At 46.5% G+C, this 27,307-nt stretch overlaps 2 protein-coding genes across 6 annotated transcripts in view; one reads left to right on the top strand and one right to left on the bottom strand.

Annotated features, from left to right (window-relative positions):
- Positions 1-8,261: 8,261 nt before the first annotated feature.
- Positions 8,262-16,190, bottom strand: stx2b (syntaxin 2b). Of its 3 annotated transcripts, none has more exons than XM_084690834.1 (11): positions 16,103-16,190; positions 13,888-13,962; positions 13,676-13,775; positions 13,035-13,109; positions 12,846-12,919; positions 12,456-12,564; positions 11,404-11,483; positions 11,062-11,199; positions 10,166-10,276; positions 9,683-9,802; positions 8,262-9,507 (listed from the first exon to the last, which is right to left on the bottom strand). In XM_084690834.1, the coding sequence occupies exons 2-10, from the start codon at positions 13,906-13,908 to the stop codon at positions 9,707-9,709; spliced, it is 804 nt and encodes a 267-aa protein (XP_084546960.1). In that variant the 5' UTR covers positions 13,909-13,962; positions 16,103-16,190; the 3' UTR covers positions 8,262-9,507; positions 9,683-9,706. The 3 variants fall into 3 exon arrangements, with proteins under 3 accessions (XP_084546960.1, XP_084546958.1, XP_084546959.1); XM_084690832.1 differs by lacking the exon at positions 16,103-16,190 and adding an exon at positions 14,057-14,868; XM_084690833.1 differs by lacking the exons at positions 9,683-9,802; positions 16,103-16,190 and adding an exon at positions 14,057-14,868.
- Positions 15,228-27,307, top strand: part of adgrd1 (adhesion G protein-coupled receptor D1) — a 24,886-nt gene continuing 12,806 nt past the window's right edge. The window contains exons 1-14 of one of the 3 annotated variants that reach the window (XM_084690830.1): positions 15,228-15,628; positions 15,707-15,743; positions 16,122-16,238; positions 17,434-17,532; positions 18,006-18,128; positions 18,232-18,408; positions 18,518-18,775; positions 19,726-19,793; positions 20,394-20,561; positions 20,736-20,786; positions 21,395-21,515; positions 21,982-22,089; positions 23,622-23,697; positions 24,752-24,893. In XM_084690830.1, coding sequence (XP_084546956.1) covers positions 15,575-15,628; positions 15,707-15,743; positions 16,122-16,238; positions 17,434-17,532; positions 18,006-18,128; positions 18,232-18,408; positions 18,518-18,775; positions 19,726-19,793; positions 20,394-20,561; positions 20,736-20,786; positions 21,395-21,515; positions 21,982-22,089; positions 23,622-23,697; positions 24,752-24,893 — 1,599 coding nt within the window. In that variant the 5' untranslated portion in view covers positions 15,228-15,574. Of the gene's footprint in view, positions 15,629-15,706; positions 15,744-16,121; positions 16,239-17,433; positions 17,533-18,005; positions 18,129-18,231; positions 18,409-18,517; positions 18,776-19,725; positions 19,794-20,393; positions 20,562-20,735; positions 20,787-21,391; positions 21,516-21,981; positions 22,090-23,621; positions 23,698-24,751; positions 24,894-27,307 lie in introns of all 3 variants that reach the window. The other 2 variants (XM_084690829.1, XM_084690831.1) reach the window with 2 other exon arrangements.

Here is a 27,307-nt window from a genome sequence, read left to right as displayed (position 1 = left end):
ATGAAAGCGTGCGGGCGTGGATATACCGCGGCATTGAACGGAGTGTTTTCCGGAGACGGGCAGCTCCTCCGCGTCGCCGTGCCGACATCACGCCGAAATCAGCTGTCAAGTCAGTCCTGTTCACCTCAGCACGGGCAGCAAAGCAGCCGGGAGGGTCAGAGTGTAAGAGGAAGTAAACCAACAGTGGATCCTGTGTCTCGGACACCAGTGGATCAAGTTATCTTGTGAGGTTCTACAGCCAACACATACCAGCAGAGCGTCAATACTCCACCCTGGTTCATGTCAATACCTGTGTCATACCTCTAGCAACACAAGAATGGATTTGTATTTGTATTTTTCTGGGTCACAGATTCTGGACTTCAGACCCCCGGATCATTCCGGATGAGTGCATCCTCCTCGATTCGATTTGGGGTGTGGGGGGGGTGTGGGGGGTGGGGGGTGGAAAAGGCCGCAGATGTCAGTGTTAACAAATGGGCTGTTTTGGAAGAGCGAAAACATGATGAGGTTGTTTTTTTTATAGTGAGTGAAGAGGAGGAGGAGGAAGGGGTCGCTGTACACAGAGAGCACGGTCACTGAGTGTGGTCACTCAGGTCACCAGTATTGGGCTGCGGGACAGAGATAGAGATTGAACCTGCAGAGATAAGCTTTTTCATTACAATGCAAATCCTGGCTATAATCGCCGCTGCTTCTGGACTGAGCCCAGAGACCCAACGTAATCATGAACCACTCCTGGCCTCAGCTGACACCTCTTTGGACAGGCCCAACCACGGCCAAGGTGCAGGAACCGGAACCCAGACCCAGACCCAGGCCCAGGCCCAGGCCCAGGCCCAGACCCAGAATCAGGCCCAGACCCAGACCCAGAATCAGGCCCAGGCCCAGGCCCAGGCCCAGGCCCAGACCCAGAATCAGGCCCAGGCCCAGACCCAGAATCAGGCCCAGGCCCAGGCCCAGACCCAGAATCAGGCCCAGGCCCAGACCCAGAATCAGGCCCAGACCCAGACCCATAATCAGGCCCATAATCAGGCCCAGAATCAGGCCCAGACCCAACCACAGCCACATAAAAGCCCAGATACAGGCCCAAACACCCAAATGTAACAGACGATCAACACAGGCGCATTGAAATCTGGCTTTTAACGTCCAATTAATTCTTAAACTGTATCAATGTGTTGATAATCAAACTACGTGTTCACTCCTGCAGGCTGTATCTCTCTGACAAGAGAACGGCTGACCGACATCAGTCGCCCTCCAGACCTGTCTTTGGAGTCCTCTGTCATCCCCGAGCTCCATCCTCATTAAGATCAGCAACAGGCGGGCTGCAAGCCCCTCACACAGACAGAGCGGACAGGGGCTGCCGCGCTGCACACAAGTGCGAAACAATCCCACCCGTTTTTATAAGATGTAGATTTTTTTTCCATGGGTGCTTGTTCTCCTGGGTTTGCACAGTACTTATGGTATCGTGTAAAATGTCATAGTGTGTCATATTAAAAGACATCTTAAGTCTTAAAAAGATTTAGCTTTCGCTGGGCATTTATTTAACCAGACTTTTTTTTTTTTTTACTTTCTGGCAGAAGAACCCTCATTTATCTACATTGCCCCTACAGTGATAACAACTTAGAGTTTTTACCATGACGATTCAGACTTTGTGGTCTCCATTAGCGTGTAATGTGTAGGTTATTTCCCTCTGCGCTTCCATTCCAACCCTTCCTCATGCACATCAACGGTGGCGTGGTGACATGTTGCTGTGCATGTGACCAGTAAACGCAATCAGCAGCGGACTGAGGAGTTGATTACTGTCGCGGCTCCCCTCTGCCCTCCTGTGCTCTGCCACCCCAGGGTCCCCCCTCCCCTCTCCTTGGCCCCTGCCTTAGCGACGCTTACATGACAACAGCTGGCACGACAGCGACTCGCATCCCATAATACATGCTATACGCCTGGGAGGCCCGTGCTCCGACGCAAACATGTGAACCGCGCGTCGGCGACATATGCACATACTGTTTCGCGGCGCATGCACACACAACATTCGTGTACTTAGTGGCTTAGGATCTGTTTGTCCGGAGGAATTACAAAACACGGATGAACCGAGGGCTGCAAATCTACCGCACAGAGCGTCTACCTAAATCTGTTCAGAGCTCACACAGGAAAAAAATAAAAAATTGAAAAAAAGCCTTGAATACACACAGCAGCTCTCAACAGCACGGCCAGGGAACGCCAAGCAGGCCAGCTGGCTTCCTCATGCACTGGACACGATGACGCCAGCGACGGCGATGATGATGATGAGGCATTTTCCCCTCAGATGTCATCTTAGCAAGAGATTTTCCCAGAGAAGATGGTGTTATGTAATAGTGGCCACAGACCCCTGCTGTTCATATCCCTAATACCTCCCACAGTGGCTGGGCTGGTCACGTGCCTCATCCAGGCCAGGGCCCACGCAGGACGGCAGCATCAGCACAGACCCAGCTGTTACTACAGGCCGACCCTTAGTCACCAGAGACAGCACACGGCCACGCTTCTCTCTCTCTCTCTCTCAGCTTCTCTCTCTCTCGTTTCAATCCCTCCCCCTTTCTGACCCTTCCTTCCTTCCTCTCTCTCTCTCAACCCCCCTCCTCCTTTTCCAATTTTCTATCTTTCTCTTCCCTCCTCTCCTCTCTTTCTCTCCTTCTCTTCCCTCCTCCCCTCTTTCTCTCCTTTCTTCTCTTCCCTCCTCCCCTCTTTCTCTCCTTTCTTCTCTTCCCTCCTCTCCCCTCTTTCTCTCCTTTCTTCTCTTCCCTCCTCCCCTCTTTCTCTCCTTTCTTCTCTTCCCTCCTCCCCTCTCTTTCTCTCCCCTGTCTCTCCCTTTCCCCTCTCTCTAAACCCCCCCCCCCCCCCCTTTCATTTCCCTTTTCCCTTTCTGCTTCTCGGTCCTCCTCCCCTACTCACACACACATTCCCTCCCAGGACCCTATCATCTATGCAGCAGTCAGCCCCCAAGCCTGTCTCCGCCTCTACTGAGACCATCCGTTCACCACTGCCTTCCCATCGACTCTGGGGGAACATTAGCTCCGGCAGCCATAACTCAGGGAAAAGACTGTGGACTGGACAGTAAAATCTGAAATGATGCAGCCTTGACACAAACACACAGTCGACCATTTTAATTCACAAAAAAGCACTGAGGATCTCTGCAGTAGCTGAACAAAACGAGTCCTTTTTTTTCGTTTGGATCCAGCGTTCACAGTGAAGATGAAAGCCCCTTGGTAACAGGCAGCTCAGGGATAGCTCGCCTCCCGTGATGAATGACCATTCCTCTTTGTCAAGGTGGGCAGGTGGAACTATGAATGGCTGTTGGGGTGGGAGGGGAGGGGGGGAGGGAGTACTACATTCTCACGCCCCAGGTGATTGGTGGAGAGTGACAACCCTAATTATGGGGCCTCTTCAAATGAGCGACCTTGGGAGACGGGCGAAAAAGACACGGCACAAACACACACACACACACGCCGTCACCCTCGCTTTCTCACACACGCACACACACACAGAGATTGTGGAGTAGAAAAAAACAGTTCCCTTTCCTCTCTCACTGCCGAAGATAAGCCCCTGTCTCCTTCAATACTGTGGAGCTGAAAGGACATGCATTAGCCCCCTGCACTTCCTCATCCAGACACGTCCTCTGCAGCCTAAACATCTACTTGCCAGAGCTTTTGCATATCCTCCACTTGCCCATACCCAATTCACAAACACACCACTGATAAACCCTTCGCTCTGCAAATTTAATAATGATGTAAAAGACAGCGACATTTGTATTGATCAAATCATTGACAATGTCCCATTCTGATCTATTAGTTTATCTTTGCACATTCACCAAGGCTTCCCAGTGATTCGATTCCCTTAAACACTAACGCAAGTAATCGACCCTCTCAGCCCACAAAAACAATCCTCAAAACACAAGTATCCTGCACCACGTTAGACTGTTAAGAATGCCAAAGTCTCCATCCATACAAACCGGCATACAAACCGGCATCATCCAATTACACAAGCTCCAGAGACCAGATCGCACTAATCTGTCAGCATGTCCTTAACCGCTTCCCCAACATACTAGCGCCATGCCGCGTCCTCTGGCCTCCGCGAGTCCCCCACAGCCCGGTGAAGCCGGAGCGTTGTGTTCCAGCACCAAACATCCCTGCATGCAGAGCGACATGTCGGCCACTGCAGAGAGCACAGCACAGCGGCTGGATGAGAAGAAGAAGAAAAAAAAAGAAAAAAAACAGGAGACAGTGCATCCTCACCAGCAGCGCTCCTCCGTCTGTCTCCCTGCTCTAGCAGCAGTGCAGAGAACGCTGGATCCTCCTCCGGTGTCAGACCGACAGACAGAGCAGCCGGCGGGAGAGCCAGGTCGACCGAGACAGAGGGAACCTGCCGGGAGGGCGCCGGGAGAGAGAGAGTCGGCGGCTCCGCGGCTTAAAATGGTCGGCGAGCGCGGAGCGGCGGGGAGAAACACGGCCAGGCAGCGAGGACACAGCCACAGAGCATCGTACAGCTCACACTGGCAAGGCTGTGCAGCAGAGCACACGCATCTACACGCCCCCCCCTCCCTCCCTCCTCTCCCTCTCTCCCTCTCTCTCTCTCTCACACACACACACACACACACACGCTTACTCACACAGACACAGGCACGCAGGGGTGCAGTGGCGGTACAGCGTGCAGCAGCACTGAGTGGTTCTCTCTCTTCCAGAACGGCTCTTTTCCCTCAATCGAGCGCCGGCCTCCCTTCCCAGCCTTCACTCTCTCCAATCACAAAGAATGTTTGTCCTCGTGTTCTTCCAGCACCTTCCTCCGCCACACCGCCAGCCCACCTCCCCACAGCTGATGAGAAGCCATGATTGAAGCTGACAAGGTCAAATTAGGTTCTGTTTGGCAGTGGCGTTCCCCCCTGCCTCTTTGCTTCCCTGCTCTGTTGCAGCGTTTCTCAGCTATTGCGCAAGCAGATACTGGGGCTCTTCCCAGCCTCCTCATGGGTCATTATGCTAAAGAGGATCCTGGGAGGATGAACCCATAAACCCCTCTCTCACTGCACAGTGGGCACGACCAATCAGCTACCCCAAACATCTGCAAGAACACCATTCCCGTCCAATCCCAGATCGGAGAGGAAAATAAAGCGCAGAAGGGTATTAAAAAGGGATTATTTGGGCCGTCCTGGGTTTTTCCCCCACTGAGAGAAGGAGGGGAGAGGAAGGAGAGAACATGTAGCGTGGCTGCCTCCTCTGGTTGTCAGGGGCACTACACTCTGGAGGGGAGAGAGAGAGAGGAAGAGAGAGATATATAGAGAGAGAATAAGTAGAGCCTAGAACAGATAGGCTTTCCTCTGCCTGGCTGCCTAGCAACCACAGCAGCTATTTCCCTGTGCCACTCTCCGCAAACCCCCCCCCCTCCCCCCCCACCCCACCGGTGTGCTCCAGTCCCACAGCACAAACAAGCGGAGGAGCCTGGGGCTGGGGACGCGGAGCAGCCAGGGACACGCACCTGATTATTATCACCAATTAGGAGGCAGGACGCTGCCCATCTCGTTAACGTTTCAACGTCATTTCTCTTGCACAAGCCTTGTTCAAAGATATTAGAAAATTAGGTCTGTTTGGTAAATTACGTAAGAATAATATTATACCGGTTTGTTAGCACTGGACTGGGTTTAAAGCCCACTTTAGATAGCAGAGCTGAAAGCCCACTTTAGAAAGTCCAACTGACATTTCTCTGTAAGTGCACTAAAGTGGGAGCATGGACATTAAACGTTTGGTTCTCCACTTAGGAGGGGGAGCGCTATAAATTGACGCATTGTTGGTCAATAAATTGTAAATTAAAGTACAATGCATATCATGTCATGTTAGATCATATTTCCAGCACAGATCATTAAACATATTAGCAACATAATGCAACACAGAGTGCTGTGCTCATGAGTGCTTCACGAGGTCAAATCATAATTAAACTGACACCACCAAAAACGAATCTTCCAAGTGAATTAACGCTTTTTAATTGCTTCCTTATTGGCATTTGTTTGTGTGTGTGTGTGTGTGTGTGTGTGTGTGTGTGTCCTATAAACCCACACAAACAACAGGATTCACTCACCTTATCTTTCTCCCTCATCTGCGTGCGGTTGTTTTTAAGTGCACCTGACCTTTGGGTACAAAGCAGCTGAGATTGGCTCAAAAGTATTTTCCCTTCACACGCCTTCTGACCACCCATAGTCCCCTGTGTAACAACGAAGAAACACGCATGAGGCTAATATCGCCTGAGATGAATTAGCATTGTTAGTTTATCATTAACGTCAAGAGGACCTACCATGACAGTGCTGTCCGCATGTTTTCCCAAAATGCTTTAGCCATGCTCTGAAATGTGTGATGTCACAGCTAGGGGTGCTGAGATTATTAATATCTGGTTTTTGGCTGTTACATAATGATGGGATGACGGATTATTGTTAGTGTAGCCAACTGTAGAAACAAGAGCAACAATATGGCACCGCTGACATATCAGTTTGCTAAAGCCCTGTGCCAAATTCAATATGTGAATTCGACTTGACCTTTTGGATAAGTCTTTTAATGAGGTTAACATAATAGGGTTCTTTATTTTTTTCAAAAATGCTATTCATCACTGAAACAAAACCACAAGCTACTCTTTGAGTCTTGTCCCGCCATAAAACATTGAACCACTTAATAGTTCTCGTGGGGTCGTGTCATAGCCAACTACAATAATTTACAATGAAATATAATAATAGAGAATGCTGTTTCAAATGTCTCATGACAACACTAGGTGGCAGCAAACATTTCCAGACTTACGAATCAAGTTAGGCGCTCTGTGTATACGGCTAAATCAAAACATCAAAACATCCAAGTTCATGTCTGCTGTTCACCATCTACCAAACTCCACCCTCCAGGTGGGCGTTATTAGTTCACTTTGAGTTTTGGTTCTGGTTCTGGTCCAGCAGCAGTGGTTTCTAACAGAACTGTCCTCATCAGTTTCTTGAAAATGTTAGGTACGTGCTTTTGGTATCCTTCCCACTTTCTCAAGGTCATTGTGTAACTCTCTCGTGCTACCATTAGGTCAAATAAGTGAGCAGAATAACTTAAAAGTGAATATTCATATATATATATATATATATATATATATATATATATATATATATATATATATATATATATATATATATATATATATATATATATATGTGTGTGTGTGTGTGTGTTTACCAAACTAAAATGATGGCACGCCAAATGAATACTTGTCTTGTAACTGCTCAACTCTAGCATCTTTACCGTCACTGACAACTCTGCTGAGCTGAACTCGCTGGTGAAGTCTGTTGCACCTGCCACAAGTTTGTCACAGCCAGACGATCCCGTTGCACTTCATGCAGCGCCGGCGTGGCCTTCAGCCGTCTGCAGCCCGGCTGACTAAAGTAGCCAATTGCGTTCTCAGCTTCAAAGCAGCCGGCTGCAGCAGTCTGTCGGCGCCGACGTCGCTGCATGAAGTCGAACCCGTCTATTTTTCACAATATCACTCACTGACATTTGGGCAAAACTGAAAGCATTGAACTTCTAACAACCCAATCCATACCTTGACATTTGTGTAGCTTGTAAAGAGGTTCACTGGCATTTGGATTTTTTAATGCAACTCTGAAGTTTTCATTGACCTATTTAAGAACGGAGACGTGTATTCCCTCTGGGAACCTGCCTCCCCTTCCTTCACTAATCCTGTTTGGTTGATTACACAGGAGTCAAGCTCTTCTTCGTACAAAGTGCTCATTTGCCCAGAAATAAACACCACTTTCCCTTCTCCTGGTTTTCTCCTCGACGATGTGTTTCCAAATGTTTTTATTGTCCTCAGCAAACATGGAATAATCAGCTTCCATGTAATACAGACCATAATATGTAACTCTGTGTGTAATATTTTGATAGCTTATGTGCAAAATGTTACTCTTGGCGTTCACCCACAATGGCTATCGAACACACCATCTCTAGCTTCTTCAGCGAGACAACTACCATTTACCCCAACGGGGGTCACTACCTGTTAGGCCAACGGAAAGATAGATTGTTGCTGGCACAGGTGGCCTTTAGCCGATCTATCAATGTCACAGGGAGGTCACATATTCTGACGGCACCACAGCTATCAAAATATGTGACCTCTTGTGCCCAGGTCCAGCTGTTAACACATTTCAAGTAAGAACATCTCTGATTATGTTTTTTTTTTTTCTTTTCTTTTCTTATTGAAACAATCTAACAAACACAAAAGCAGCAGTTGACATCAAATGTATTGCAAATTGTCTTTATTGTTAATCAGTGGAAGTCCTAATCAGTTACAGTGTCATAACATGAAAGACCAAGTGTAATATAACTGTACAAAATAATAATGTTATGTAGACAGCAGGTAAGTCAAGTTAGAAGTCATAGAAAATCTAAATTCATGCATGCACAGTGACACAATCAACATAACATAAACCAGGACATTACTAGCCTGACGTTGTCATACTCATAATTCTAGTCAGAATATGAGTCTGAAAACTCTCCGTTGGGCTGTGACTACGGGGCATGTTTCAACCGAACTCGTAAAACAAATCCTCTTTGCTCAATTGGAAAGACCTACATCCAATCAGAGCAACGTAATATGTTGTTTGTTGAAGACGAATTCAACCCAAGGGCTCTTTCGTGACTTTGTTGATTACGTTACTGTTGATCATCTGTCCATCATCGTAATAAAGCCCGCCCTGCCAATTTCATTGGTCCGCCCAGATCCTGGTTTTATGTAGTTGTTCCCAATACGAGACCCTCCAGACCCAACTTCCCGACCAAATTTTTTTGTGGGCGGGGAGAAGTTGGGCTGGCGGCCAGGCTAGGACATTACAGTAGTTCACAGAAATTCATATTACAAACAACATTATACCATTATACCCCTGCTTCATTAAAATTAGTCTATTAGCATAAAAACTACCTATGAATTGAACAAAAAGCAATTTAAAGTAGTCTTTTTACACCAACATCAGTCGTGATAATTCAAAAGAAAAACGATTGTAAAAAAACAGGGTTTGGAACAGGGTTTGGAACTTTCCTAAATTTGTTATCTCAACCTGCTATAATGGCTTTAAATGACATACAATACATATACAAAATAGCCATTGTCTTTGGCATATACAATTTTACCTTAGTATCTCTTACGAATTTTCCTCTGACTTCATATGACATACGTCATATGAAGCGAGATCATTCTGATTTGTGTGTCTGCATTCATTTGAGGTCACACCCCAAATCACTTTTTGAGTCAGTACAATGCAGTCCCATAGCATAAGGTAATCTTAGTCGATGCAGATGAATCAAACAATCATGCTCCTTGCCAGATGTATCACAGTCGTTGTGAATTGCCTGGAGGCTGGAGGAGGCTTGACAGAGTATTTGTCCTCTGACAATTAACGCTGAGGTCACTCTGTCACTCAAAGAATCCTACGATAATGATGAGTAGCAGAATGCACACTACTACACATATGCTAAGGTAGACATGTTTCTGTTAAAAAAAGAGGGGGGAAAAGGGACGAAGGAATTAATACAAAATTCCTCATTATAATTATTTTGAGGTACCCTGTTGGGTTAAGAGTCATGAAGGAATGAATGAATGAATGAATGGTGCAGAGGGGTTGTGGATGTGGTGAAGATAAACAGTTTTAGTGGCACTACTGTACCTGTGGAAGAGAGCAACGCGAGACCTACACAGGTGTTTTGGTTAGTCCAACAGACAGGCCAACAATTAGTGCAATGACTGCAAGCAGGCCCAACAGAGCCAAGGCCAGCAGTGCGTATTTCTGGTGGAGCATAAGAGACAAAATGGTTCTGTTACGTTAGTGGTGCTTGACACTTAACACATGCCGCTTTTCACGACGCCATCTGTCACATATAGATAAACATGTTTTTAAGCAAGCGAAGCATGGACTCACAGGGCCACTTCCTTCAAGCCTCGAGGAACACATTCAGATTTAGACAGGCGTTATCAACATCAAAGCCGTTTAAATCATGCTTTTGAGTACATTAATACGTTGAAGTGAATGTATTAGTTTATTATGTATTATATATTAGTAAACAAGGCTTGTGTTGCATCATAGAATGAAGCACACGTTCCTTAGGGGAAGAAAAGGCCAGAAGGACCATAACTGTGGTCACAGTCTTACCCTGCGGGATTTCTTCTGATATCTTATTGCTTTTTTTGTCTCTTCTTTAGCTTTGTGGATGTATTCGGTCGCATTGCGCACATTCTTCTCAATGTTGTTGACCATATCCCCCTTTCAAAGAAAGACAGAAGGGTCACCACTGGCTCACAGGTGAACGAGTGGGAAACAACATTCTGGACATACAGCTTTGGAAAGAAATGCGAGACCACTGCCCCTTTTTATTTATTTATTTATTTAAAAGTTGAGAAGGACAATTTTGAGTGGAGAACAGAAGGGTAACATTTTCAGAGGCCTCTTAAAATTTTACCCTTCTGTTCCTCACTCAAAATTGTCCTTCTCAACTTTTTCAAAAAGGAAAGAAAATGGTGCAATAGTCTCTTATTTTCTTTTCCAAAGCTGTAGTTTAACCCCAGCTGTATGTTTTGTATACAGCTTTCAAAACATTGTGTATTTAGCATACTGTTAATGTTACGCAATAATTTGTTCCACAGTCTCATACTGAAACTGCCATGTAGGGGAAATGACAATGCATTTGTTTATTCAGGAAAACCCCACACCCACAATAGGCATCGAACATAGAAAATAGTCACTTTTCTATTCCATGTTTTCTCATTTTTAGACCAGAATCTCTTTAAGGAGAAATGCAGATCGTTACATTTACATTAGTCATTTAGCTGACGCTCTTATCCAGAGCGACTTACACTAAGTACAGGGACATTCTCCCCGAGGCAAGTAGGGTGAAGTGCCTTGCCCAAGGACACAACATCATTTTTCACAGCCAGGAATCGAACCTGCAACCTTCTGAAAAATAGCCCGACTCCCTAACCGCTCAGCCATCTGACCCCCTAGTTACCCCACTGATTGTGACTGAGGCAGAGAGCCTCGCCCTTTGGTACCTGCGTCTCCACCAACATAGCCATATCTGTAAACATGGTGTGGAGCTCCCTGATGCTGCACTCCAAACGCTTGATGTCCTGATGTCGTGACTCGATCTCGCTCAAGGCCTGACGGGTGATCTGAGAGTCTGAGATGATCTTGGGGTAAGATGGAAATGGGATTACTTTAGAGGAGAATCATATATGGAACTGTAACACCAGTGTGCGGCTGAGACAGTGACATAGCCACAAGATGTATTCAAAGTCATTCGCATACATTTCGCAACCAGATGGTGCTCGTGGTCTGATCCCAGACACTCGAGTCATGCAGGAGGATGACATTGAAGGATGCAGATAACTTACATCTGATGTGAATATTGATTCCCATTGGCTGCCACTCTCAAGCATGTCCTCCAGCTCCTCATTGCTTGTCACTTTTCCAGCTGAAAGGATTCATGTTATTTGGGTGTGTGCATCATTTGACAGCATGTGCGATTGTTCTTGAATTTTTTATTTGCTTGCTTTGGCGCTATTGTCACAATTTGGTTGCCCTAAGATAACAATATAGTTTCAACTTGGAAACTCAAGGGCAAACCCTTGTAGAGAAACAAGTACTGAAACTATAAACAGACACTATATTCCTATTTTGACCTCCTCTATACTACACAACAGTGTATTCCTCAAGGAGCAAAGTCTCTGCAGATGGGGGAATGAGCTTCAGACACTCCAATGAGCTATTCCCTCGAGGAACGCAGCACAACATGGTTCAACCCATCATGGCTTCCTAAAAACAAAACATAAACTAGACATTTGAGGATTCTTTTCTGTTACTGTAACAGTGTAACCCTAACAGTGTGTGACGTAACACAGCCCTGCATACAGCCCAGGTTTAAGTTGCAGAAGGTCGGTCATGTCATGTGACCGGCTCCTGTAGGGACAGCTGAACTGGTGTTGTGTGGTGTTACTATCTCAGCCCCCCGTTTCCAGGGCAACGTAAACACAGGTGTGTGCCTTCAGTGTCTGGCTCTTCCTTGTCTGCAGTGTGGGGTGGTGGAGACTCATCAATGCCATCCCCAGGCACAAGGGGCTAGTTTGTTACATACTAATTTCCCTCAAATACAGTGCAGGTGTGCACCATATCCACACCTTTCTGTTTACTATTAACCCCTACTTTAATTTAAGGTAATTCATCAATCTACGAACAATACTTTTAAGTGTAACAGAATTGGGCATGTCTTCTCAAAGTATAGTACTGTTGGCTGCTCAGTCATAGTGTGTTATACTGAAGGAATTGATGTATTTGGGCAATGTTGTCCAGCTCTAGCCTCGACTATCTGAAGGGTGGAAGACCTGCATGCGGTCTTCCTTCCATGTTTGTGATCCTTGGGTGGGCCAGGACACTGTCAGTCACTCACTTATCTCCAGCTGTCTCCGGATCCTTCTTTTAGTCCTTTCCCGAAAGGACACTTGGGTCTCGTTGTACTGGGTCATGACCTCGACAAACTTCCGGGACAAGACAGTGTGCTGGGGGAAGGAGGAAAGACTGGAACGTGAGGAAGAAATTAAGGTATCATGGGCTGACTATTTAGATAAACTAATTAGAGCGTTACATCTTTAACGTACAAAATATATATTTTTCCTCCAAAGAGTGTTTCTCGTATAAAGAACTTAAGTGTTTGGTAAGAACAGGTTAAGATTATTTTCTTAACTAAAAAAAACCCTGTAATGTATACAGCATATACTGTGACAGCAGATATGTATAGAATCTGCCGAAGGGGTTTTCACTGCCAGGTGTATGACCTGACCTGGGTCTTCTGGATGCGGAAATCCACTGAGCTTCTGTTGATGTTGTTGTCCTTTGGAAGGCTCTGCTCCATGGCTACAGAGGGAAGACAGAGCTATCTGAATTTACTACACTTGATGTAACCCACCAAAATAATTACAGAATACAGAATCACATGATATATTTTGTTCGCCTAGATGGTTTCACTTACATTTTAATTTCGCTCGCACAAAGTTGGCATTCTTTTTAATCTCATTAATCAGCTGGTCAAGTTCCTCTTTCGTCCCTTGAGAGAAAGGGAAAGAGGGAGCACAAAGAGAAAACAGTTTTGGAGGAATATTCCCTAAAACCACAACATTAACATTTTGAAATCAAACTGATGCTCCAAACTAAACACAAACTGTGTATCTTGTGCTGTATGCACAGTCCTCCATTCATAGTTATTTATGCCCGTTAAATTAAACCTTTCAACAGGGTCTACAGGGACCCACCCATTGAATGGCCGGTAAGACTCTGGTCAATGGCAGTGTTTCCTACACAGGCTTCCTGACAGAGACAGGCAGACATTTCTTTGCACTGAAGAGGACAATGCCACTCAGGAAGTGCAGCCAACCGTTGCTTTTGTACTCAAACACCTTCAGATGTCACAATGCTCACATCATGACTATAAATAACCCAACACCATTTGATTGATTCGATTTACGATGGCCTGACCATTTGTCGAGTCTCAATTACACGAACAGGATAAACACTCTAAAACTCCGAATACCTGGTAATCTTATAACATTTCCAGTGTAGAAGCTTACACGTTTCCCAATATCGATGTGACGTCTAGTTGGTTTTTTAACTTACTGTCATCGGGGTTGGGTGCAGACAGGATCATGCTGTGCCTGTTTCTCACCTCTTCCACTTGAATGGAGATATCATCAATGAGTCCTCTAACCTCCTCCACCTGCCAAAAGATTCAATTTAACGTCAAATTACAGGCATACTTGTTCGTAGACTCGTAATATTTTATAGCAGATTTGGTTATTTAAAACAGTAGGCATATAAACTTAACTCACCCTCCTAAAAAATAATTCCATAAATCCATCTTGGTCGACTGTGACCGTAACGTCCTCGTCGACTTGGCTTCTGTTCTGTAAAGAGAAAGAAATGAAATTAATTACCCACCACAAAGAAAACTATAAATTAGAGTCAATTAGAGTGTGGTTTAGATACTACGTGACCTACCGCAGATAATTCATCCAGTCGATCCTTCATACCGGTAACGTTCCAGTCTTGAAGGATACAGACTACTTTAACAGAACATCCAGTGTCGAACTAATGTTCATCATCACCACGCAATTACTGTTAACTGCATCTAGCCACAAAGTGATAATGAAACCAACATCGTCTGTATATTAGGCGTGCATTAAAGCAAGGACTATATTTCGTTCTCTTGAGAGTGTTACCATTCTAAATGTTGTCTCTCTTACAAAGTAAACCTGCAACTATCTGTAGTCTACCAGTCTGTCTATGGAGAACTAAGCATATCCACTACAAGTTGTTTTAGGACAGGGATACGCCTCATTACGTACGAAACCTCAGTCTGCACTGTGGCGATTGGCAATATTTGAAGTCACATTGAGAAAGAGGGGGAGAGAGCACATTATATTAAACTGTGGCTTTGTAAACGATAAAAAATAATATATAAAGTTACCAGATTGTCAATTTGGTTCTTTTTTGATGACTCGTTTGAGATGACTCTCTCTGTCCACACGGTGGAGATGTTTACTATTGAATGCGCGTTTGCCGAGTGCGTCTAAGCGCACGGCTCTGACTCTTTGTTCTGCTTTGCAGGTATGAAGTGTCCCTGCTTCATGTAAGTGATGTACCAGGACTGTTTACATGACTGTGTTAAACCAACATCTCTATAAAAACATATAGGCCTATATATTTTGTATTTGGGAGTGGGCGAATGTGATTCACTAAGAAACTGTTATAATATGTCTGTGTAAATGCACCTGGCGTTTCTTTTCACTCTTTGACAATTAAACTGAAAAACGTTCCCAAATCTGCTGGGTTCGAGACTATATTGTCAGGGGTGATTCATCAATGTGATGGACATTTTCATTTGACCTTTTGTGCTTATTTAGGTGTTTAAATAAATTAGATAAATGATTACTATATTTTATCACATACAGTACAAGTTATTCGTACTGTGCTGCACCTGATGTTTTTGCGCGTTACTATCGCGCTACTATCACATACTGTCACTGAAGCATCGATTGAATGCCCCACCTTGAGTTTCAATTGCTCCAAAATGACATCACGTTTTGAATTCCCACGTCCAATCGAACAGCCCAAATACGCCTGACTGGACACACCGCAATTCCGATAGTCTAAGAGAACCAACCAAGAAACAAGTCCTTAGACAGCTTCGACAAGGAACATCCTATACTTTAGAATGTAAAGACGGATTACAAACTTTTGACAATCATTTGAATGGAACTTCACATCACTTTGAAATGAAGTTTCATCACTCGGTTACTGTACTTTGATTCAAAGGTCAGGAATTTGAGCTTTTTGGGGAAAGGTTTTTTTATTGGGGGAAATGGACTGATAGAGAGGTTCGATTGTTTTCAACGTAACGGAATAATGATATGCGCATTTTGGATTCGTTTTCCTTCTGGAATTTAAACCAATTAAACTTGATTTTGCATCAGCCTAAAGTATTTGTTCTAAGTTTTAATATTACGCTCACGAGCCATGGAACTATCTCTCTATATTCCGTTTTTAACTTTTTTCATCACTTTGATAAAGGTAATTTCTAAACTTCTAATCCACCATAGTTAAAACTTTTATTTCTCTTGAACAATTTATGACTTGATGTATTTGCAGGTTCATAGTGAAGTGGTAGAGCCGTCAAAGCACCCAGGTAACCTTTTACATATTCCGCATTAGATGTAGCCAAGGATGTTTTTTAACGACTGCCGAGATTTGAATTTGAAATGGTTTTACTCCTAAAATGTTTGCTGTAGCTTTACACCAGAAAACATTTGCCATGTGAACAAGACTCATTTGATCATTTAATAAGTTAATGCAGGTCATTTGTAATTTACTGTTACCATTGTTTATCTTCCAAGGCAAAAAATAAAAATAATAAAAAGCTGTTATTCATTATTGTGAAGCTTTGAAAACTTAAAACCCACTAAGGAGTGCCAGGAAAATAACTGAAGGAGAGTAGCATGATTGAGCTTGATTATAGGGAAAAATCCCATCTGGATCATTGTTTACCTATGGCTTCTCTGTCCAGGCCTGCAGGTGTTGGCCACGGCCTCACACTATTGGCCGCTGGATGCTGTGGACGGAATCCACGGACTGTGGGACCAAATTGGAAACAGAACAGGTCATGTTAATGGAAGTAATATAAGTATGTGTATAGACCTATAGAAATACCTGTAGAAAGCTGAACATTCCCCGCCAGTCAAATCAGTTATCTCCATTCTCTGTCTGCATGGTCCACACAGCCGCCATGCATCCCTCTCTATTCATCTCTTGTCCATCTCATAGTCACCAAGAAGGTGCAGCTGGGTGCAATAGTCATGTCTGATTAGGTTTGTGTCCATTTAGAGTTAAGCAAATTCTTCTGTAAACCCTACTTAATGATCATCAAAACACTGTGAAAATATATAACTGTTGGTTGTAGACTTAGAAAGAGAGTACAACAGTAAATATGATTATTATATCTACTGTCTGGAAACATACTTGAAGCGATTGATACACTGATCAGTGTATATAGAAACAGTTTTTGATTGACAAGCTAACTACTAGCTATAAACCTCAGAACAAAGTCATCTGTACCTTCTTAAGCTCTGCCACTGTTTACTGAGTTCAGAACCACAGCACCATCTCCCGCAGTACCTGTCCACCCCACCCTACCCCTCACCACCCCACCCCTCACCACCCCACCCCTCACCACCCCACCCCTCACCACCCTACCCCTCACCACCCCACCCCTCACCACCCTACCCCTCACCACCCCACCCCTCACCACCCCACCCCACCCCACCCCTCACCACCCCACCCCACCCCACCCCACCCCTCACCACCCCACCCCTCACCACCCCACCCCTCACCACCCCACCCCACCCCTCACCACCCCACCCCTCACCAACCCACCCCTCACCACCCTACCCCTCACCACCCCACCCCTCACCACCCCACCCCACCCCTCACCACCCCACCCCACCCCTCACCACCCCACCCCTCACCACCCCACCCCACCCCTCACCACCCCACCCCTCACCACCCCACCCCTCACCACCCCTCACCACCCCTCACCACCCCTCAGCACCCCACCCCACCCCTCACCACCCCACCCCTCACCACCCCACCCCTCACCACCCCACCCCTCACCACCCCACCCCACCCCTCACCACCCCACCCCACCCCACCCCTCACCACCCCACCCCTTACCACCCCACCCCTCACCATTCCCGGGCGTCCATGTTGTTTTTCTGTCACCGTTGTGTTGTCACTGCTGCCTGTCTTCTGTGTTGTTGTGTTCATGTGGATGTCAATCACCTCTCTCCCCCTTTCTGTTTCTGTTTCTGTGTTTCATCCAGCTCTCAGAATCCACAACCACACTGTGCTCCCCTCCTCCCATAACTCTTCTTCTGTGTATACCAATGACTCTGCCTACACTAACATTTCTGCAACAGTAGGTGAGGAACATCCCATACTCCACAGTTGCGTTAGTGACCTATTTTACGAGTGTGGCTGTTTGGGACATTGTGTACTACTGTTGGTCAGTCAGTGGACGCTGTTGCTTTGTTAGGATGTTGAATTTCTCGGAGAGACCGTTTATCTTTATCTGGACATGTGTTTTCTTCCTCAAATACGTTTGCAAAGTTTGCATTATAACATATACATTATGAAGTAGCATTGCACATTAAAAAATTTGAATACATTCATTCTATTTGAACATTTGAAAACATCTTCATAAGCAAGATCAGGCTTTAAACTTGTCGTAGAATGAGTTCAATACACAACAAACTATGTGAGTCATGGTCACATCTGACCATGCTCACAAAATGATCCGTTTAAAAGTCTACAAAGAGCCAGCTACAGTAAAAGGCCAGTGTAACCAAATTGACTGTAGATCAAATAATATCTTTCCCCCTTGTTTTCCCTGTAGACATTGTTGAAGGTATGGTCAATAAAGGCATCTATCTGAATGGAGACACAGGAGGCACGTTCCTCCATTTTGGAAACTACCAGAACACATGTATTAGTGACCCTACTCTGTGCGGTCCCGAGGGTGAGTCAAAATCACCTCTCACTGCTTTGCGAGCTCCTTAAGAAGGTTCTTTCTTATCATGCACTTGGTTTTTCTCTTATGACGTTGAGTGTTTTCTTTGCAGGGATCACGTTTTCATTCTTCTGGAAGAACCACGAGACGGCGTCCCGTTTTGCCATCGCCTCCGGGGGTAAAGTAATCTCAAACGGCTTCTCTGTGTTTGCCAACGCTTACGGAGGATACGTCGATTTCTACACCAGAGGCAACTCCAAGCGATGGAAGGCCAACATTAATATTCCAGGTATTGGAGGAGAAACGCGAAGGGAACGGTAGCTACCTCCAACCCCTCTTCTTCTCCACCTCTTCATTACCGATTTCCTGAAACCCCTCTCTTCTGATTGGTCCTGCAGGCCCGTTCTGGACCCACATCCTCTTCACCTGGACCATGCGGGACGGCCTGAAGATTTACATCAACGGGACGTTCAACGTCAGCGACCCTAAGGGCAGCGTTGATAAAAGCTACGGCGATCTGTACCACAACCTGGTCATCGGAACAGGCAACAGCCAGAACTACGGACACTACGTGACGGGGGCATTTGATGAGTTCATCATCTGGGAAAGAGCCCTCTTGCCTGAAGAGGTGTCCATGTATTACAAAGCAGCCGTAGGTAGGATCCCTCTGCCTGTCTGTTGGCTCCTTTGCTCTAAAGATGAGATCTTGACAATATCCCCTCAACTGTGTTGTAAAAAGAAAAGGGTTGAAAAGCAATTTCCTTCCTGGTCATTGCTACATTCCAATCACAGTAGCTCGTCAGCAAGACATTAGACGGCACAAGTGCCCTCATCTTGAAGTAATCTCACATACCTCTACTATAAAGCGTTTCACCACAGTCCAGTCTACTGTACAAGCCTTTAGTGTATTTTTACCACATGGGCTTCCCATACTCACAAAGATCTGCTTTTATCCTAAATTAGTTGTTGTTTTTGTAGACTACGGTTGTTGTTGATGTCAGAAAGCTGCTGGTAGAAAAAGAATGAATCACTGTTATTGCCTGTGGAAAATACGAATAACTAAGGGGCCTGGCATCCTTTCCTATGATGTTGTTTTCACACAAAGTTACAGTAAAGCTTGTCGGAATAGTTTTCGCTTGCAATATCATGTGCTTCAGACATATAATGTCTTGATTGTGGCGTTATCAGTTTTGTACCAGCCTTCCGAAGCCACATCTAGAATTCTGCCGAACATGGATATATATACACAACAAGCTTGTTATGGTTAGAGGAGGTATTTCTTCAGGATTTTATTTCTATATCTACTGAGGAAGACTGGGACCAGGGCTTGCGAAGGGCCCAGTTGCAAATCCATACATGGTCATGATTATAGCCAGGTGACACAAACTATGTTAGATGTACAACCTCTAAAGACAGGGATTTCACCACAACCTCCCAGCCTTTCACACAGAGGACATTTAGTCATCAGTTGATTCATTATCAAAACAGTAAGAAGGCTTATATCCCACACAGTGTTTTGTTCGATTGTGCCCTTGAGAAGGCCCGGATGAGACATAACGTTCTCACTCATGCTGCACCATGGGCCTCTTGTTTCCCCTTCGACCAGGTGAAGCCTTTGTATACCCCACATCTCCCAGCGTCCCTCAAGAAGTCTCCTCCCCAGCACAAACCACTGTGAGTTTATGACCGTTTGCTTGACAAATCGACTTTGACTTCATTTCACTTGACTCTGTGAGTTCTTTACTCAAGGCCCTGTCTGACGACGCGTGTTAGTGCACTTGGGCCTGGATGACATTTTTTTATCAAATTCATGAGCAGATGCAGGAGAAAAGCTCCGGAAATTGGTTGGGTTGAATCGCCGTCAACACAGTTTTTCCACGAGTCCCGTGGAACTATTGTTTTCTTTAAATCTGAGGAATTGGAAAAGTGGATATTGAGAGCACATGTAAATGGCCCCGGCCTGTTTATCGAACGTCTGCTGAGGAGTTAGAGGGAGGGGGAGAACGGAGACAGCTGCTCAACGCAACACAAAATAGCTCCCCGTGGTCAGTGGGGCTGGGAGAGATCAGGAACGCTGACGCGGCAGAACCCCCTCCGAAAAAAAAAAAAAAAAAAAAACCTTTCTATTCACTCTAATGCTCACATAAAACATCCTGTGTATATTGGCGCTGTTGTGTCCTGGGGGACTGTGTGTGTGTGTGTGTGTGTTTGTGTGGACAGTAATGCAGTGTTTGATGCCCAACCCACCCCCCTTTCCTCCTCCTCCTCCTGCAGATGGCCCCAGATGTTACCCGGCCTGCCACCACCATGCAGAGCAGAGAGCCGCCCAGCTCCCCGGAGCCCGAGCCAGAGCCCCTGCCCATGCTAGGCTTCCTGGAGACACTGCCCTTCAGTCTGCCCAACAAGACCATGCCCCTGGGCACAGCCGGCAACCTCACCCGGGTACAGCCACGACACTGGGGCCACTCGTTCATCAGAAACACGCACAAACTCACGACGCTCACACACGCGAGCTTCCACAAATTGACACTCATGCCCACACATACACACACACACACTATACTGTGTACACCCTGTGTGCAGATTAGTTGACAGCTATGTCTCTGTCCCTTCCAGGCTTTCCTGAGGAGTGTGGAGGAAGTGATGTCGTCCCCAGACGTTCCAGAGGTAAATTCCTTTCATTCAGAGGGGAGGGTTTTTGGTCAAGCGCTAGACAGCAGAGAGGCTAGCGCAAATTCCTGAACCGATTTTAAAGCAGGATGACGAATATGATCGTTTATTCACCCAAGCTTAGCACTCTGTCTCCTGCAGAGGGACATTTTGAGCGATCTTGTGGTGAGAGGGCTCTGAATCCTTTGAAACGACCATGCTTGCGTTCATACGAGCAAGCTGTACCAGATGTTGCAGAGTACATGAGAACACACTGGACAGCTGACACACAACCCAGTACACCATCGCCCCATTGGATGACGTTCTTTATCCGTTTTTCTGTGCTTCTGTCTGACCATCCGTCATCATGACATGATTCCTTTTGATCAGCGTGAATGTGTCACAATGGGGGTCAGATGGCTGAGCGGTTAAGGAATCGGGCCACCAACCAGAAGGTTGTCGGTTCGATTCCCGGCTGTGGCAAATGACGTTGTGTCCTTGGGCAAGGCCCTTCACCCTACTTGCCTCGGGGGAGAATGTCCCTGTACTTACTGTGAGTCTCTCTGGATAAGAGCGTCTGCTAAATGACTACATGTAACTGTGTCCGTGACGTGTGTTTTCAGCAGCAGTCCATCCGTGTCGTGAGCGGGCTGATTGAGACCGTGGACAAAGTGATGGGTCACATGGTGTCTAACCTGGAGCACAGCCCCTCTCCGGTCTCGCTGGGCGGAAAGTCCTCGGTGGCAGGTCAGCGCCGTGTCAGCTCTCCCTGACGATATGACTCACTGAGGGCTGCTTCACGGAGACGGAGTTAGGAAAGACGGAAATTCTTACCCTCTCTTTCTGTCTTTCCCTCTTTCTCCCTCTCTCTCTCTCTCTCTCTTTCTGTCTTTCCCTCTTTCTCCCTTCTCTCTCTCTCTCTCTCTCTCTTTCTGTCTTTCCCTCCCCTCCCCCCTCTTTCTCTCTTTTCATCTCTTCATCTCCCCCCATTCCCTAGTGGGTTTTTATGTGTAATATTTTGTTTGCCTCTGGACAAACTGGCGTGTCTCCCTCTCCCGGGGAGGGCAGTGGGGGGGGGGGGGGGCAGTCCCATCTTTGATCCGCCCACAAGTGTCCAGATAACACGCTGGTGAATCCAAGGCGGGTCAAACCGTCCCTGCTGTCTAATGTTACCTCTCACAGCTGCGTGTTCCCAACCTCTGCCCTCTTCCAGACTACTCGCTGATGAAGTTCCCCCAGAACTACAACCTGCCTCACTACCGCTTCCCCACGCAGGGGAAGAACTACATCTCTGTGCCGGGGGAGGCTTTCACCATGCAGTGTGAGTGACATTTAGAGCCCACATGACCCCCCATGCAGCACAACAGCTCCACAAGCCTGTCGTCAGGCAGAATCCTATTATGTGGCGCTGTGCGATGTGTGGATGGGGGGTGTTCTTATAAATATATATTTACATGTACAGACATAACCTTTATACTACTACTATAGTACTGTCTTCTGTATTATGGTAGTTAGAGCGAAAAGTGAAAAAAAAAATAGAAAGATCACAGTCCATTCCTTCCGGGACAGTTTTTCCCAACTTAACTGTGCCATTAGAACGAGTGCTGTAACATACACAGTGAGCTCACTTATTTACTTAACGCCCTCTCTGTCATACTCTGAAAAGTAGGCAGTAATTACTGTGGGTATTAAACCTGTGTGTGTTTGACTCTGTGTTCGGGTCAGATTCCCTTGGCTACACTGGCCCCCCAAACGCACTGCGTTGCTACACTAACAGTTGAAAAAAAATATGTTTTTAATCATCTATTAAAACACCATTATCAGAAATGGAACAGAGATGTTAGTACTGGCAACCGGAGACTGAAAACCAAGTGTGTGGGTCTGAGCACATGGCTGACTGTGTAGAAGGCACCAAGTAGAGGTTTTTATATCCCAATTAAGTTCAGAGAAAGTGTTACAAATCAATATTTTTTCTCTGGCTGGGGCGCTTCCAAGACATCATAAAAGGATGCAGATGGATTTAGCATTGTCCATATTTATTGTCTTCCTGAGGGAAAGTTTGATAGACTAACTGGCCACCAATTGATCTGTAGAACCACTCTGGGGATAACAGATTCCAGTCCACGGGAAACATCTATTGTACTTTAACTTTGACCTTTACACAGAGTATAGCTAGATTTGTTCTGCATTGTTTACTCTCAATCAGAGTAGGAGGGACAGGACAAGGTGGTGCGTCAGTCCTGAGGAAGCACACACACACACACACAGCACAAACACACAACACAAACACACAGCACACACACACAGCACACACTGACGCACACTCCCAGACCTCCTGCTGGCCTGTTGAAGTCATGGCTGTGTGACTTGCATAATTTCCCGTAGCATACACGCACCTCCCTCCCTCCCTCCCTCCCTCCCTCCCTCCCTCCCTCCCTCCCTCCCTCCCTCCCTCCCTCCCTCCCTCCCTCCCTCCCTCCCTCCCTCCCTCCTTCCCTCCTTCCCTCCTTCCCTCCTTCCCTCCTTCCCTCCCTCCCTCCCTCCCTCCCTCCCTCCCTCCCTCCCTCCCTCCCTCCCTCCCTCCCTCCCTCCCTCCCTCCCTCCCTCCCTCCCTCCCTCCCTCCCTCCCTCCCTCCCTCCCTCCCTCCCTCCCTCCCTCCCTCCCTCACACCCATGTGTAAGCACACAGTTCTCCCATTAGGCCCCCTGTGATAACCTGAGGCAGCGAAGCCGCGTTAATGAAAGTTCCCCTCCCTGTGAGCATTTTAGCGGCACCTCAACACATTCTCAAACCCGTGCTCTACGTTCTTCACCTCTCACTGTTCTCTTTCTCTCCTTCCCTTCATCCCTCAGCTCAGACCACTATTGTCGGCCTCTTCTACCACAACATGCACAGCTACTACAAAGGGATCAATCCTCTCACAACCAGGTAAGTGGGGAGGAACATTTCCTGACCTGATACATCAGCATTTTACTTTTGATCCCAGCCAGTCCCAAAAACCAAGATTTCTTTTGTACATGTATGGATATGGATTGAGCTGAAATCCAAAGCACAATGACTCAGCATTTACACTACAGCAAATGTCGTGGGCTTCGACAGTCCTCCTTCGTTCTGATAGATGCTACGAATCCGCTTTGGTTTAAGATTCAAGTCAGGATACTCTGTAAACAACAGTTTTCGGTCACCGCAATTAGGAAATACCACCATTCAGGAAAACAGTTGAGATGCTACGGCACGGAACGTTCCAGAAGTACTTCCTGTGTGTCGGCTCCCATCCCCAGGCTCCTTGGCGCCCCTGTTTCATGAAGTCCATGACAGAGGCTGCCTGGGGCCTGGTCTTATCAGCAGGAACTCCCTATCTCCCATCAGCCCCCTGCCTGATACCGGCCCCCCTGTCCTCTCTGCTCACATCTGCCGCAAAGGATGTTCTTATGTTCCTAATTTGTTTGCCCCTCGCTCGGTTTTTAAACGTTCAAAATATCCCATTTAGGTTTATTCAGAAATTGAAAACCAAGCAAAGTAAGGGTTTTATCTGTCGCTTCTTGTGGTTTGGAGATGGGGGGGGAGGGGAGGAGAGGAGAGGGGAGGGGAGGGGAGGCAATGTCTGTTTACTCTCCATTCGGTTGTGGAGTTAGTTTGTGATGGATTGGTTGTTATATAGTGGGCCCCTACTGGGCTGGTGAGAACACCTCTCTGTTTCATGATAGGAGGGTGTTGCCTCCACGACTGTACCACCAGCCTACCTGTTGACCGAGAACACTCCCCAATAACAGCCCCTACTGGCAGGATGATTCATGACGTGACAGATGGATCACAGTCCCACTCTGCTGCTACTGTGGGGAGACTGGGGTGACACCACTGTGTAGACAAAGCTCCAGCATCAAGTGACTCTCTCTCTCTCTCTCTCTCTCTCTCTCTCTCTCTCTCTCTCTCTCTCTCTCTCTCTCTCTCTCTCTCTCTCTCTCTCTCTCTCTTCTCTCAGGATCAACGAGGCATCTGATTTCAAGGATCACAAGATCCAGGTGGCCAGTTTCCTCATCTCCCTAAAGGTGGAGCCGTCGCCTGCCCTGGCGGTCAACCTGTCTGGTGCGCCGCTCATCAAGATCGTCCTCACACACGTGCTGGTAGGAACACGAACCGACGCATGCCAACACACAGCAGCACACGTGAACACACACCAGAACACGTAACACACGCCAACACACAGAAGCACACGTGAACACACGGCCACACACATTCCAGCTCACAGAAACACCAACACATGCAGATGCAGGAACGCACAACAACGCAGATCATCTTGGTCTAAAAGCCCCTCCTGTTTTCAGAGTGGACCTGTTATGTCTGGAATGCTCTTGTCCCGGGGACTTCCTAGAACAGGCCAGCTCACTTGTTGGGTGTGGGAACAGTACCTTATCAGAGTGAAGAAGCTTGAGGGGCAGTCGAGAGGTCTCACATCACCGCATATGAAATCCATCAGCTCTATTTTGAGCTGGCTTCCCTTTTGGAAGTGTGTTTTCTACAGGCTTGGGACTGAGAAGCTGGCCGCACACCAACACTAAGCAGGACATTTTTGTTTTCATTAGTCTCAGCCCCTTAAAACGTTCCTCCACAAAGCATGCGGCTTCCCAAACGACAAGTGATTATGGGCATTTTTGAACTGTGGGCTTTGGGCATTTTGAAAGGAACAATAATTTTACTTTACGAACAACATTTGACTTTGCCATTGTGGCAGGGCTTTAGTAGAGCAAGTGTTGCCAGTTTTCCATGGGAAATACATTTGAAACTCATGATGAAAGTTAACTTATAAAACGTGTAACCAGTTTATAAATACAGAAAGGCGTAAGAGAGATTTAGGTCCAATAGAATTATCTGTTTTAACAAAATTGACCCCACATGCATTATTCAGATTTATACTACACCATCACTTTGGTCTTTTCAGGACTATTTGAAACATTTGCCATCTATTAACTTGAATCACCATCAAAGGTGATTTCTATTTTTCCGCTTTGCTCACAAGCATAAATGAAAACCATGCAGCTTTGGGAAACCATGGTTACGGCTTTGTTTTCCATTTACCCTAGAGAAATAAATGTTTATGCTACAATGATCTGGCTTGCTTCCTGTGACAGTGATTACTGTGTTTGTTTTAGCAGACACCATGGAGGACTAGTTAGAATATCTCTTGTTATGGAAGTGTGCAGGATTCCTTCTAATACTTTACATGTTGATCAAACTTGTTTTCATTAAAGTTTGACATCTTGGCTGTCTGTACAGTTCCTCTAGTGTGAAGTAGAGAACCACTGAGCCCCCTTTCCCACTAACGGTTGAGCATTTTGTAACATACTCTAAATAGAGGGTCTATTCGCTTTACAAGGTGACCTGGTCAGCATCACCTGCCAGAATGCTTTGAGGTTTCTTAAGACAATATGTCTAGGGCTTAGATACAATATAGCTTGGGTGGGTTTTATATTTAGAAGTTGCATACCACACGCATTACTACTGGCTGCGACTACACGGAGCTAAATAAGTCAGTTTGCTATTACTGGTCTGTTGTGGGGCCGTGGATGGATTTGGCCAAAAAGTGACTGACTATTTTGGGAATTTTTATGTCTTTGGGAGCCCTCGGATACTCACACACACACACACACACAAATGCTCACACACACAGCATGTGAAGGACCTTTCCCATCATTGTTTATGAACCTCTTTACTCTCTGCCCAAAACGGTCGCCTGTGGTGCTTGTCGACAGCGAAGGACCAAGTGATTTGTGATTGACCCCTGTGAGAGACAGACAGCCAGTCAGTTCATTAAAACTCGAACGAGGGAAACCGTGTCAGAGACATAGCTCTGTTCGCTCCACCAACTTTCTTAACTCCATTCACGCTGCCATGGTTACGGGGCCTAAGGTTCCGCTAGCATCAACCATCCAGTGTCAGGTCTTGCAGCACAGTAGCGGTACAAACCTCTCTGCTCATCCACCTCCCTTATCTGGCACATGACACCTGCGCTTCGAGCAGGAGGAAAAAAACGAGGACATTTATCAACTCCTTGTGTATTCTTGCATGAATAGATTGTGTCATCTGTCTTAATGACTGACATTGACCTTGTGCAGGGCAGCGCCATTCACAGGGGTGACTAGACCTAAATGGCCGTTGGTGTGTGTGTGTGTGTGACCTCGTACCAGTGATGGATGTCCTGTGAGCTCGCAGCCTCAGCAAACATCTGTGCGGGTCCTCTCGTCGTTGGGTCCTACAGCTGACTGGCTGTCTGTGCTCTATCAGTCCCAGGTGACGCCATGGAGGTCCAAGGTTCTGGAGGAGCAGGTCCAAGGGTCTTGGGGAGCAGGTCCAAGGGTCTGGAGGAGCAGGTCCAAGGGTCTGGCTTGGCGTTATCAGACCTGCAGGCTTTCTCACGCCATTCTGCTGGGGTGCTGATTGGGCCCTGGCTCCAGCTGTGATTTATGACTCTGGGTCCGACGTGGGTTTGGCGTTGGGGTGTGTGTGTGTGTGTGTGTGGGGGGGGGGGGGTCGCCAGGGT

The sequence above is a fragment of the Hypomesus nipponensis genome, chromosome 24, assembly GCF_054491055.1.
Source record: "Hypomesus nipponensis isolate SF chromosome 24, ASM5449105v1, whole genome shotgun sequence".
Lineage (NCBI taxonomy): Eukaryota > Metazoa > Chordata > Actinopteri > Osmeriformes > Osmeridae > Hypomesus > Hypomesus nipponensis.
The sequence above is the reverse complement of the archived record's forward strand: the minus strand, read 5'-3'. Positions and strand labels throughout refer to the sequence as shown.